The sequence below is a fragment of the Apis laboriosa genome, unplaced genomic scaffold, assembly GCF_014066325.1.
Source record: "Apis laboriosa isolate Shangri-la unplaced genomic scaffold, ASM1406632v1 scaffold68_cov148, whole genome shotgun sequence".
NCBI lineage: Eukaryota > Metazoa > Arthropoda > Insecta > Hymenoptera > Apidae > Apis > Apis laboriosa.
In genome coordinates this window covers 2,373,449-2,386,950 of record NW_025224135.1, presented here as the reverse complement: position 1 = coordinate 2,386,950, position 13,502 = coordinate 2,373,449, and the positions used below count along the sequence as shown (strand labels likewise).

Genomic DNA, 13,502 nt, shown 5'->3' with positions numbered 1-13,502 from the left:
TTATTAAAAATTATTAAATTACAATATTGCAAGAATAATTTATCATTATCTAAATCTATTCTTCATTTAAAAGAATTAAATCATTAAGTAATAATGATATGATTTCTTGTTTTCATAGAATCCAAATTGTGAATTGATTTCTGATTATGATTGCGCATTTAATTTATTTCATTTTAGAAATATTAATGGATATACATGCATATGTAAATATATATCAAACTCCTAAAAAAATTTTAAATACAATTAACACACAACTTATTAACGACATTTTATTTACATTTGTATATTTATTACAGATGCACGAGAATAGTAATTGTGTCTATTTGTACATACATACATGTAATTTCAGTCGTATACGTATGCACTCGCATACGTATACTATATATTAATTATTTCATTGTGTCTTGATTCGGCCATGTAATAATTGAAAAGTTTAATCAATTTGATTGTTTCTTACAACAAATTCGCAACAAAGATATTGCAATCTTGTTTATGTAAATAAATTTCCATGCATGTACAATGCATTTCTTTTTGATTGTCAGTTAATAGGCTTTTTTTTTGATCCCACATCAAGTAATTGTACACTGAATATATATAATCTTTAGTTAATCTCTTTCTCTCTCATTCACTCCTCTCTCTCTCTTTCTCTCTCTCTCTTTCGGTCGCTCACTCGCTCTCTCCCTTTCTTTCATTATTTTTTCTTACTCTGTCTCACTCGTACATCCTCATTCCTTCATTTTTATTTCTCCTTTTATTTCTTGATATTTGACTAGCACAAAATTATTACATAAAGGATTAGCAGTTGATGTAAATACGTAGTTAACGTACAATTAATTTTCTTTCCACATTGATATCATTTTTTTTCTTCATTATTTATAATCGCATTATTTGCGTTCTGTTTGGTGAACTAAATACATATAAGTACGTATAAGGACACGAAAGGAAACAGAATCGCATATCCATCGCTCCTAACACGCAATGTTGCAAAGAAAGATATTTCAGACATTAACATTTCTTCGTAATCTCACATTATGAGAAGAATACCTAATTAAAATTTTAATATAATTTTGGAAACAACTACATACCATAAGTTGTACACATACATGTATACGAATATACATTCATACATACGTGTATAGATATTCGGATTGACTAGAATTCTGATAATATATTGTAGAAACATAAATACTGTAGAAATTATTGACAATTTGTAATACAAAATTGTAATTGTTTAAATCCAATAGCAGATAGGATCAAGAACCGACCGTTGACCGCGATTCACTAATTTCTTTTAATTTTGCATACACGAATATTCGTGATATCTATTATCTTATCAATAGGATTGGTTGCTCGGCAAAACATGGTAATTCTGGTAGGCAGCAAACAATTACGGTCTTGTGAAGCGATATCGGTACGGTGTCCAGGCGAATAATTCTATGAAAAGAATAGATATAATAATATAATATACTAATATTATAGTATAACAACATTTTAAGCATGTGTTATCCCTAGTGGTTACAACGTGCACAATCGCGTCTCGATACACTATTTCACATATCTCCGTAATTTTTCTAAATAGATATATGATTTTCTAGAAAGATAGGTTATGTATATTTACTCTCTACATTATTCTATATTTGTATCCGTATTATCATCATATGAAAAGAGTATCGAGACATTTTAAAAATAATTTGACACGATGTTATGAATTATGTATGTATATAATCACATTAATAAATGTATCGATGGATATATTCAAACTATGAGCGCGTTTCAATGATACGCGTTAGTATGCGTTGTCACGCATGCTAAGTGATCTTATAGGCTGCTGCTACATATAATAGCTGCGTAACTACAGGACACGAGGATAAGATAGAGAATGAATTGAATGTCGAGCATGCGTTAATTATTTAACAATGAAAATGAACGAGGACGTCCTGATTGTTTTTCAGGAATTGAGTCTTTGAAGATTCTCAAATTAATACGCGTGTTCCTCGTGAAATTTTCGATATAATATGAAAATTTGTATAACGCATACGTTTTTAAAATATGAAAATTGAGATATTCACTCATCCATCGAATTTTTTGTATACATATATATTAATATTGTAAAATGCATATCAACCTGTGATCGATACAATAACTGTTACAACTATTATATATATGTTATCTTATATTTTTGTTTTCTTTTATCTTCGCTTATATTATCTTAATATATATTTTTACCTTATTATATATTATTCCATTACTCCTATGTTGTTGATTGCTTGACTTTTGTAAATTAAACATTCAGTTAACAGGGATATCAATATGAATATACTGAACAATATGAAATAGAGAACAAAGTTAAGAAATTTATCGATGGAGTTCCAAATCTCCAATTTAATTGGAATATAATAATATTGAAATAACATAAAAATATAACGATATCAAAGTTTTCGTTCCGTCCTCGAACATGAAATCAACACTATCATAAATAACACATACACTACTATGAATATTTAGTTGGTCAATATTATGATTTTTCGTAGAAATGATATATAAATTTGACCAAATTTATCGTATTGTTATAATCACAAAAATCTCAAAAAATAAAATTTTTTCGTGATTATGTAATTAAATTACATCCTGCCAGAAGCAAACATTTTTTCGGATAATCATGAGCAGTAGTGTAAACGAAATTTATGAGTAATCAATTTGATGATTAGGTTAAGGAAGGTTGAGTCGCTACAAGAGCGATGCAAAGCTACAATGTTTGAACATGGCTGCACAATCGCGCGTAATCACTAAATTCGATACGCTCTACGATTTACCATTGCTAGTGAAGCACGGACATAGCGCGTTCAATATTCGACTGCAAAATCCACGTGCACGACGATTCCAACCAGTGATGCTACCGATACCCTTTAATCTACTTCCTACACAGACAAATATTTTAATTATCAAAAAAATTATGAATAAAAATAAATTTTGAAATAAAAGCTATTTTTAATCTATCTAAAATATATCTTTTTTTCACGATATGCTTTTCTGATGAAATGCAATCGGTTCGATCTCTGCTGGCAAATATAATTTTTTTTTTATGATTACCTTCGCTATCATCACCTTTCTGAAACATAAAATTAACATAACGAATAGTTTGCATTCGACAATATCCGTTTTGAATAAACATTATAAATGAAAAATTACAAACCTCCATCCTCCTTTTTGAAGCTTCCGAGATCGCCGTTTGTATAACATCACTTACAAATTTGGTTGTTTCTTTCATTAATTCTTCATCATCTTTGAAAGCTTCTTTTTTTTGTTCTAGCGTTCCTGTAGTTAATATCTTTTCCCGTTCTTCCATGCTCCATTTGCAAGAAACGGTATTGTTACTTTCTTCAGTCATAATTTCTCCTTTAATGATTTCGAATCCGATTAATTTTCATTTATGGTATATTTAGAATATTTATGTAAAGTATACATCCTGTTGAAACTGCAAACAAGTATATTTGTTATTAAAATAATTTAAAAATAATGCAAACTCGCTATACATTACTTTATATTAATATATGTAATATATACATAGATATTAAACTGTATTGCTCAATTTGTCTCACAGTAAAATAAGAAATCGGATAGCCTTTGTTTTTTCACGTTTTCCTTCTTTTTCTTTTATTTCTACTATTATTTCTTTCCTCTTATTTCTCGTTCTTCCTTTCTTCTATTTTATTTTTATATTTTCCTCATTTCCTGCTATAAAAAATATTAATTATCTATATAAAATAATTGAACAATAAAATAATAAATATTTAATTGCAAAACAATCTTATATTCCAATTTTATTAAAACATTAATATTTACATTAATATTCTTTCACAAAAATATTCATTAACAAAAATGACTCGTTTTTTCTAAATAATTTTTTTCCAAAAATTTATAAAATAAGCACAACAATCGTAAAAAAAATTTAATAACATAAAATCTTTATTGTTTAATTTTTCAAATATGCCCTTTTAATTTTCAATGAACATCTTGTCATTATCTAATTGAAAAGATCATTATAATTGATAAATAAACGCATAAAATATACCAAGATAATAATAATATAATGATTGATTCCCAAAAAAAATATTTATTTTTACTTACATTTGCAAAAAAACATAATGAAAAGGTGATTGACCTTTCGAGCATAGATATCGAGCTACAGGTGGTGCGCATTCGTTCTACGGGGAAGATTGGAGACCGACTATCCAATGTCGGCATGCATCTAAATGGTTTTTATCTAATAATATCATGCTAGGATTGCTTCGATCTCACCCTAATTAATTTCCTTTCAACTTTTCCAAAATTCGAATCCGTTTCAAGCAACTGATCCAAATCTTCAATTGAGAATTTTCCTCATTTCATATAGTGTAGTATAAGAGAATATTTTCCATATTCTTTTTCTTGTTTAGATTTCACTTTTTCTCTCTATCTCTCTTTCTCTTTCTATCTCCCTTCTCTTCTTTCTTCCGCTCTCTTTTCTCTTATTCAACCGTTTTTTCCTCGTGACGAAGCAAAAGGTTATTATTGATGTGCAAACTAAATATTAGAATCGATGCTAATAATGGAAGATATTTTCCAGAAATAAGTGGCCATACGTAGGTGCGAACGATAACGATCGATACGCATGTCCAAAATTGTTTGTTTCGCGGTACTCCCAACCACCGATTCACCTCGTAACGATCGAACGTCTACTAGCCTCGGTTCCTGGCTCAGTTTGCCTGACTGAATATCACCCCGGGGAAACGTTACAGAGCATGCGTCAACCTCCGCGTGACTATTAACTATTCGTTATTCCAGTTGCGCGGTTCATCACCTTTTAGCTTTTAGGTAAAGTTATTTTTCAATGCTGTTAACGATACATCTCTTTCACATTTTCTTTCACTTTTTCACTCTCTTTTTTTTCCCTTTTTAAACTTCAAGCTTTTTCCATTCGTTTTTTCTATTCCATTTTATCTTTCTTAATTTGCATTTCTATATTAAATAAATGATAATTGAACGTGTTAATGGAGTTACAGTTTACTTTTGCCTATCATTTTACATTTTGAAAAACAGATATATAAAATTGTAAGAGAGATACATGTAATTTAATTCCACATTTTTCCTTCATTATAACGTAAAATATAGAGAGAAGATTTTGTTTGTTCTCTGCAAGTTATATTATCGAAATGCAAACACGATCGCGATAAGAACGAAAATCCAGCAAGGGTGAGCAACAGAGTGGCGATACGGAAAGAGGAGGGCTAAAGAAAAGAAGAGAAAAGGATAACAAGAAAGAGAGAGAAGGAGAGAAAGGGAGATTTCTAAACATAGTAAAAGATCAATATAGTTAGATATTTAATAATTTCTGTTTAAAATCTGTGAAATTATAATATATTGAAATTATAATATATATTATATATATCATTCATAAATATTTCGAAATATAATAATTTATCGATAACATAAGAAAAATTATTCAAGCAAAATACACATATGTATATTAAAGTTTTATCTGTGTTATTTAAAAATCTGTAAGGATAAAATTGAAATATATGGAAATCTAATTGATTGCAAATTATTTTCTACCTTTTTTTTTTCTTACAGATATACGTATGTAATATAATTTCCAATTTTGTTGAATAATTTTCGCCGCATGATTTCGACGAAAATTTTCTATCCTTTCTAGAAAAGCCTTTTTCTCGTTTAGCTCTTGTTCCTCTTTTAATTGTTTATATAAATTACGTTGTGCGACGAGTTGATCCTTCAAGATGTGTCCATACATGAATAGATTTTCAAATTTTTATTGTAAATTTGATTTAAAAATTAATTGATTTAAATTTGATTAAATATATATATATATATATAAAATAAATATTAAAATATTTTTGGCTCACCTGAATAATGGCGTATTCGTTGTTGATACAATCTTTTTCAGTTAAAAGAGTATTTTTATATGTATAAAGTGATTCGATATCTTTGTCGTATTTTACCAGTTCATCTAGATATAGCTTTTTCATTTTGTACCTATATATCAGTGTATTATGTATAATTAAATGTTATATTGTTAACAATTCTTTTATATTTTATAATTTCTAGTTCTAATTTTATAAATCGGTAATATAATAATAATAAGATTCTTATATAAATACCGTTTCTTATATAAATCGTTAATTTCCAACTGATTTATTTCGTGACTAGATTTTAAATGAAGATCGAACTTTTCGATTTCCATTTCCATAGATTTTATCTTTATTTTATTCTTTAAATTTTCATCTAAAATCTTGGATGAGAATTCTTCTCTAAAAGAATATCAAAAATAATTTTTTATCAATAAATTATTAAATATTATATGTATATATATAGAATAAATATATGTTAAATTGTTAAAAGTAAATATATATTTAAAATATATATTTATAAATATATATTTTTCGAGATAATATATATATTCAAAATTATATTTATTTTACTTTTAATTTGTAATCGAGTAAAAAAAATATATAGAAAATTACTTACTTTTGTTTTCTTAGTGTCTCTTTCAAATTTTCTTCGATATTCTTTTTTGCAAGTTTTATTGCTTCCAATTCTAATTCGACATTTCGTTGAAATTGCTTAAAATTTAAACTCTCTTTATGAAGAAGACTCTCCCGTTCTATTAAAAATAATACATTATTTGTCTAAATCTTCTTTCAAAATTTATACAACAAAAGTTAAACAAATAAATATATATATTTTTTAATATTTATTTTTAAATTATTTAATATTATTAACACGGACTGTATTTTTTAGGTAGAAATTTACATACGTATCATTTCATGTTTAGCTTTCTCAATATCGCACAATTTATTATTTTTATCCCGTATTGTTTCATTTTTTAGGTGCTGCTTCGCATTGTTCTCGATCAAATGACAGAATAACTTAAGTTTTTCAATCAGTATTTTCTTTCGTGAATAAAAATCTTGATCAATTCTCTTCTCGATTCCAACATACTGTATAGTTAGATGTTATGTATATTAGTTTATTAATTTCATTGTCTTTTTTAATTTATTTGACAAAATATAAAATTATCATATGTTAAATATAGATTAGAATTAGAATTAGAATTTTTATACTAAATCATGACTAAAAATAAAATATTCTATTCAAAAATAAAAAAATACACTTTAAATAATGATTCACATTTTATCATTTTTTATATATATATATATTACTCGTGTATTATTTATTTCTTTCTATTTAAATATTACATATATTATTAATCAATTAATTATTCAATTATTTATCAATTACTTACTTTTTTCGTGAATATCGTTAAACATTTATCCATTTAATCGACATTAATTTGATTTCTTCTCTAAATTAATTAATCCTGTGTATAAAATGCAATTAAATTAAATGTTTGGTTACATTATATATATGATCGTTGATATTTGCTCGTATATGTATAATGTAAACATACGTAATAAAGGTTTAAAGTTTTCTGTGTCCATAGTTACGAGTTGATATAGTTATTTCCATACATACATATATATAAGTATTTATACAACATTTTTTATGAAGAATAAAATAATTTAATAATTAGTCATAATCAGATTTATTTGTTTTGATTTACCATTTTATTCACCATTTAAAAACATACTATTATGCAAAATAGAATTTTTTGTTATAAAGATCAAGTAAAATAAAATTTAATTACAAAATTTAATTACATATAACTATTGTATATATTATATATTCATATAAGCAAGTTATATTTTATAGTATAATATAAATATGAGTATTATATATATAGTAGAAAACAAATTTTAAGTTTAAAAGTATTTTAGAATATTTAATAAAATACAATATTATTTTAGAAAATTTAGATTTATACTTCACTTATTAATGCTTTTTCTTCAATGTAAACAAATTATTAACTATACGCAAACTAAACAACATATCTCATGTAATAATGCTTTGAATCTAAATTTTTTTTTCATAATCCATTGTATAATTGTTAATTGTTTTAGTTAAATCATCTATCGCTTGGTTGCGCTAGTGTTGATGCTAGAGCGCTGGTGCTGCTACGTCGATGCGATTGCTAACAGGTATTAGTTGGCTTTAGGTCGAAATATCGTTAAGTGTGTAGGGAGTCGTCTGCGATATAATAAATATGGCGTACCGCGGTGTGAAAGGTTCTGATCCATTCGTATCGAAAACATCCCGAAATGAACGTTTTGCACAAATGTCAAAACAAGAACAAATTATTCAACAAAAAAAGCTTGAAATACAGGCAAAAATGCAAGAGCAGAAAGCAAAAGAAGCTGTGGAAAACTTGAAAAAAACGAACGCGCTAGCTCCGAATTTGATAGAAAATAAAATGAATTCTTCCAAGTGAGTAGCTATTACGTTAATAAATTATCTAAATTATCTATCTAATCTTATTTCAAATATATTAATGCATAAGTGTATTAAAATATCGCAAACATTTTTATAATTTTTTCTGTAATTTAATCCTGTTACTCATTTAGCTTTATATTATGAATGAAATATAATGTGTGTATATGTATGTGCGCGCGCGCGTGCTTGTGTATGAACATGTGTATAAATGTCAAAGTATTGCTAATAAATTTATTTAATTATTATATATTAAATATATTTTACTAATAATTAATAATATTTTGTAAAATACTAATAATAATACTTATTGCGATTTCTTAGAAATTATTCTTTGTTGATTTGATACTTTTATATAATAATCTCTTTTAAATAGACTATATTTTCTTCCAGAAAAGATGAAGATAAACCAGTGTCTCAAACAATTAATTTATTTGCCAATGACGGTAGCTTTTTGGATCAATTCAAAAAAATTGCAAGTAACAAAGGAACAGGAAAAGGAGAATTGATGTTTCCTTTGAAATTAGAAGAGAAAAAGGAAGAAAAAACTAAGGAAATTTCACAGGACAAGGAACGAAGAAGAAATAATGACAGAAATAAAGATTGGGAGAATAAAAAAGAACGTAGAAGAGAAGATACTCATTGGGAGAAGAGTTCTGAGAACAGACATAGCTCTTCTTCCAGTCCATCTCCAACTAGACGTCCAGCATCTCAAAGTCCAGAAGCCAGACGTTCATTTAATCAAGTAACTTCTAATGGACAACGTATGCAGCACAACCATCCACAATTTATTTCTCGGAATGGAAGTCTATCTACTGTTCCTTCTCCTGCATCTCAACCTATGACACATCTTACTGGCGTACCATCACCTAATATGAGGAATATTGTAACCAATATACCTCCTCCGAATCTATCAAAAATGCCTCCTCCAAAAAATATGTGTAACACTTTCCCTAGACTTGATGATCGACCTGGAGATCCACGAATGCAAATATCATCACCTCATACGATTCGTCCACCTCCACCTCCACCTCCACCTCTACCTCCCCTTCCTGTGCAACCTCCTCAACCTGTTCCAAATACTAATATACCTCCACCAAATATTCATATGTCTCGAACAATATCATCCAATTTACAAAGTTTACCACCACCGCTACCTTCACCAAATCCATTAGCACCTTTATCATCTTCTTCGACGTCATCAACATCGTCAACATCGCCATTATTGTTATCATCACCGCCTCCACCACCGCCTTTATTATCGTTATCTTCTTCCTCTGCTTGTTCTACTTCCTCCATTATCTCCTCTTCATCCTCCTCTATCACCACTTCTTCTTCTTCCTCTTCTACATTGATATCAACTGGCTTACAACTTCCTTCATCGATAACATCGCCGTCGCCATCGCCATCGTCGTCATCATCGTTATCGTTACCGTCATCATCAGCGTCGTCGTTGTCAGCAGCATCATCATCGAATCAATTGCCACTATCTTCGTTGTCGTCTACGTTATTAGTGTCATCAGAATCAGACACCCGACAACATGTACTTTCAACCGGACCGCAGTGTGGTGTACCACCTCCAGCACCATTACAACCTATGAATTTACCGCCTCCAAACATTCCTCCTCCGAATTTGTTACCAACAATGACGCAAATACCACCAAGTATAATGTCAATTCCGGCGTCACAGACAATTGTGGTCAGTGTACCGAATGCATCAAACGTGCCAAATGTTCCAAATGTTCCACCGCCAAATGTGATACCATCCGTAATGATGTCCGCTCCACCACCAGTTCACAATGTGCCGTCGAGTATAAATTCAGTTCCTCCGCCTAATTTGAATATTCCACCTCCGAATGTGCCGCCTCCTTCCTTAATCCAAAATGCTGGGCCACCGCCACTTTCTTTAATGTCAACCAGTTATCCTCTTCCTAATCAAGTCGCTCAGGTACCTATGGGACCACCTAACATACAAGTGCCACCACCAGTGAGGCCATTGACTGGTCTACGAGCCTCTGAGCAGCTAGGTACGATATGTCGATTATTTTCATTTAATTTCTTCATTTCGACGTATCGCCGCGTGTTTACATTCATGAAGAACAAGTTGTTCCCTATAAAACGGATCACTTGTTCGCGCAATCCAGAGTATGCGTGCGTGTGTGCGCGCGCGATACGCCGAATACAAGACAATCGTGGGCAAATACGAAACTTGCGAAAAGCAAATTCGTGCAAGATTGATCTATTCGTGTAGACGAATATCGTGTTCTACACTACAGAAACAAAAACAAAAACCAGAGTTTTAGCGTTGTTACGCATGTCTGACAAAGGCTTCTAAGTGTGTCCCGTAGAGGCTGAGCAGTTGGCACGCATCGTCGCTGAGTGTGGGGATGAAATCGAACAGGAAGCGCGAGAGAAGAATGCCCAAGATCCTAAATTATGGTAACTACTGTCCTCACTGGTCTCCATCTGTAGTCTCTTAACGTGTCGCGTTATCACTTATCATATTTTCTTTATTTCAACTTGTATATCGTTTCTTTTTTTTTTTTTTTTTTTAATTTTTAATATTCTACAAAAGAAATAATGTACTAATAATCAACAAACCTCGTCGAATAGTGTCGTTCCTTCGCTATCGTATTTTTTTTTTTTATGAATAATGAAATTGATAATATGATAATATTTAACGATACGTAAAATGCCTTTCTTTCTTTCTTATTATTTTATTTTTTTCTTTTTCTTAATAACGATTTTTTCTTAATACAATTTTTTTTCTTAATATATATTATAATATTTATTGTAATTTATTTCTTTCACGAGATGGAGATAATAGTTGAAGATTTGAATATTAACGAGTAAATTAAAATAAATTTATTATTTTACACATGCAATGCAAATTTACGAATCGTTTTTTACAAAGTTACTATATTTCTTTCAATCTAAAGGAATCTAATTTAGGAGACTATGTTACTCGTCAGAGTCTTAAGTATTATTTTAATCAAGGTTTCTGCACCAAAAGCAAAGTGCAGCCTATCTGCAGTACAGGGGATTGGTGGCAAAATTTCGCGCCGATAAATCCTCTAAGGAAAGTAAAAACAGTGGTGCGGAACTCTATTGTCCGGAGGAAGCTCTCAGCGACAATGACGATAGTGATCAAGGCCCCATTTCTAACAAACATATTTCTTCACAAGGTAAATAATATATATATTTTGAATCGAGTCATCATGATGTTATGATTTTGATATTTACTTTATATTTTTTGTATGAGCAGAAAAAAAGCGAGAGAGAGAAAATGAGGATAATTCTACAAAAGAGGATAATAAGGAAGAACGTAAACGAAAAAGACGTAGCCGATGGGGTGATCCAGATAATAAAGTGCCCATATCAGAAATAAACACGATAACCACTCATAGTAAACAACAAAGTAGTGGCAATTTTTCACAGCCAGGTATTGCAATTCCTGGACAAATTGGACAACCTGCTGTTATAATACCTCCGCCGAAAGTGCAACGTACTGAAACAAAAAATCCTATGTTGACTAAAATATCAAGAAACGATCCAGCTTTGATACAATATGCTCGACAAACTTTTGGTACTTTAGATCTTACTGAGGAACAATGGAAGAAAGCCGAGGATCATTATAAGGTAATAAAATTGATTATAAAATTTGATCTCAAATTCATTATTTTGATTAAATTTCTCGAATCGTATCGACTCACTATTCATCCTAACTTTTATTTAGATAAATCTTCTATATCAAAATTTATTAAGAAAACGAGAAGAAGTAAGACGTTTGGAAGCACAGGGTAAACATAAATATGAATACGATAGTGATGAAGAAACGGAAGGTGGTACTTGGGAGCACAAACTTAGATCTGCTGAAATGGAAGCAACACAAATGTGGGCAGAAGAATTAACAGCGCAAGCGGAAGGAAAACATCATATTGGTGATTTCTTACCGCCAGATGAACTTAAAAAATTTATGGAACAATATAATGCAGTTAAGCAAGGGAAAGAACCTGATCTTAGTGATTATAAGGAGTACAAACTGAAAGAAGACAATATAGGTACGTATTTTATATACGTATGCGTGAAAATGTGTATTTATGCGCATACCTATGATATAATATAATTTTTTAACAACATATTCAATAGATAAATTATTAATGTTTATAATTGTTTAGGATTTCAGATGTTACAAAAACTTGGTTGGAGTGAAGGACAAGGATTAGGTAGTGAAGGCAATGGTCGCATTGAACCCATTAATAAGTAATTCATTCTTATATCGTACTTATAATCTTTATATTACTTCCAGGTGCATGTAAGTGATAAAGATAATTATCTTTTCTAGAGAATCTCTTTTCATTATTATTATTCGATTTTATTATTCATTTTAAGCTATTGTTTTTATTTTTTTTAGTTTTATTTTTTATCTTTTAATAATAATTTTTTTAATATTTATTATTTTTTTTAACAGAGCAACTAATAGATTTGATAGCGCTGGTTTAGGTTCTGAAAGACCTGATGGTGTGTCCAGAGATGATGATGAATTTGATGCCTACAGAAAAAGAATGATGCTTGCCTACAGATTTAGGCCTAATCCTTTGGTAATAATTTCTTCATATGTATGAAATATATATATTCAATAATAAATATAGAATAAGCGTTCTTCTTATTTTATTTATAATGTTAATAAATTTTTTTCATTTTTTTTTATTTTCAGAATAATCCTCGACGACCTTATTATTGAAAAAAAATTGATAGATCATATTTATGGCATTATATATTAATATTTTCCATCTAGTTGGAAAAAAATTGTCGTTATTTTGTATATTTGAAATACTGTAAATGTAATAAGATTACAGTTATAAACCATGTTATGCTCCAAATGCGTGATAATATAATAAATAAAATCATAAACTTGTTTCTAATTCTTGTATCTTTTCTTTTTTTACTTTATATACCTATATTAATATTTAATAATTATATTAATTATTTCATAAATTAATATCAATTATTACTATTCAATTTAATAAATAATAATAATTTAACTGTTAGACTTAAAATAAGTCTAAACATTAAAAATATACATAATAAAATAATGTAGAAAAATTTAATAACAAATT

General features: G+C 29.0%; 3 protein-coding genes across 10 annotated transcripts; 1 reads left to right on the top strand and 2 right to left on the bottom strand.

Moving 5' to 3' along the window:
- Positions 1-36: 36 nt before the first annotated feature.
- LOC122718706 lies at positions 37-4,853 on the bottom strand. Of its 7 annotated transcripts, none has more exons than XR_006347443.1 (7): positions 4,129-4,852; positions 3,565-3,735; positions 3,194-3,475; positions 3,091-3,109; positions 2,814-2,918; positions 338-1,434; positions 37-222 (listed from the first exon to the last, which is right to left on the bottom strand). XR_006347443.1 is itself a non-coding variant. In XM_043943980.1 (6 exons), the coding sequence occupies exons 3-6, from the start codon at positions 3,386-3,388 to the stop codon at positions 1,388-1,390; spliced, it is 366 nt and encodes a 121-aa protein (XP_043799915.1). In that variant the 5' UTR covers positions 3,389-3,475; positions 3,578-3,735; positions 4,129-4,853; the 3' UTR covers positions 256-1,387. The 7 variants fall into 7 exon arrangements, 4 of the variants coding, with proteins under 4 accessions (XP_043799915.1, XP_043799913.1, XP_043799914.1 ...); XR_006347445.1 differs by lacking the exon at positions 37-222 and having other exon boundaries at positions 256-584; positions 706-1,434; XR_006347444.1 differs by lacking the exon at positions 37-222 and having other exon boundaries at positions 256-1,044; positions 1,132-1,434.
- A 728-nt stretch (positions 4,854-5,581) lies between these two features.
- Positions 5,582-7,985, bottom strand: LOC122718873 (dynein regulatory complex protein 10-like). Its single transcript, XM_043944248.1, has 6 exons — positions 7,935-7,985; positions 6,812-6,995; positions 6,523-6,658; positions 6,156-6,305; positions 5,901-6,030; positions 5,582-5,767 (listed from the first exon to the last, which is right to left on the bottom strand). Exons 1-6 carry the CDS (start codon positions 7,983-7,985, stop codon positions 5,582-5,584), a joined length of 837 nt encoding a protein of 278 aa, XP_043800183.1.
- A 121-nt stretch (positions 7,986-8,106) lies between these two features.
- Positions 8,107-13,307, top strand: LOC122718639 (serine/arginine repetitive matrix protein 1). 2 transcript variants are annotated; one of them, XM_043943844.1, is made up of 9 exons: positions 8,107-8,379; positions 8,776-10,409; positions 10,731-10,821; positions 11,380-11,567; positions 11,648-12,021; positions 12,119-12,443; positions 12,561-12,645; positions 12,854-12,983; positions 13,100-13,307. In XM_043943844.1, the coding sequence occupies exons 1-9, from the start codon at positions 8,159-8,161 to the stop codon at positions 13,124-13,126; spliced, it is 3,075 nt and encodes a 1,024-aa protein (XP_043799779.1). In that variant the 5' UTR covers positions 8,107-8,158; the 3' UTR covers positions 13,127-13,307. The 2 variants fall into 2 exon arrangements, with proteins under 2 accessions (XP_043799779.1, XP_043799778.1); XM_043943843.1 differs by having other exon boundaries at positions 10,719-10,821.
- Positions 13,308-13,502: the final 195 nt, after the last annotated feature.

Bases quoted from the DNA above. Each gene is read 5' to 3' on its own strand.
- LOC122718706 (XM_043943980.1), bottom strand. From the start codon at position 3,388: ATGACTGAAGAAAGTAACAATACCGTTTCTTGCAAATGGAGCATGGAA. The intron at 1,435-2,813 runs GTAAATCGTAGA...TTCTTTTCATAG, and splicing joins TCCGTGCTTCACTAGCAATG to AATTATTCGCCTGGACACCG.
- LOC122718639 (XM_043943843.1), top strand. From the start codon at position 8,159: ATGGCGTACCGCGGTGTGAAAGGTTCTGATCCATTCGTATCGAAAACA. The intron at 11,568-11,647 runs GTAAATAATATA...TTGTATGAGCAG, and splicing joins CAAACATATTTCTTCACAAG to AAAAAAAGCGAGAGAGAGAA. The intron at 12,984-13,099 runs GTAATAATTTCT...TTTTATTTTCAG, and splicing joins GATTTAGGCCTAATCCTTTG to AATAATCCTCGACGACCTTA.
- LOC122718873 (XM_043944248.1), bottom strand. From the start codon at position 7,985: ATGAAAAAAAAATTTAGATTCAAAGCATTATTACATGAGATATGTTGT. The intron at 6,659-6,811 runs GTATGTAAATTT...TATTTTTAATAG, and splicing joins AGCTAAACATGAAATGATAC to AACGGGAGAGTCTTCTTCAT. The intron at 5,768-5,900 runs GTGAGCCAAAAA...CACATCTTGAAG, and splicing joins ACGAATACGCCATTATTCAG to GATCAACTCGTCGCACAACG.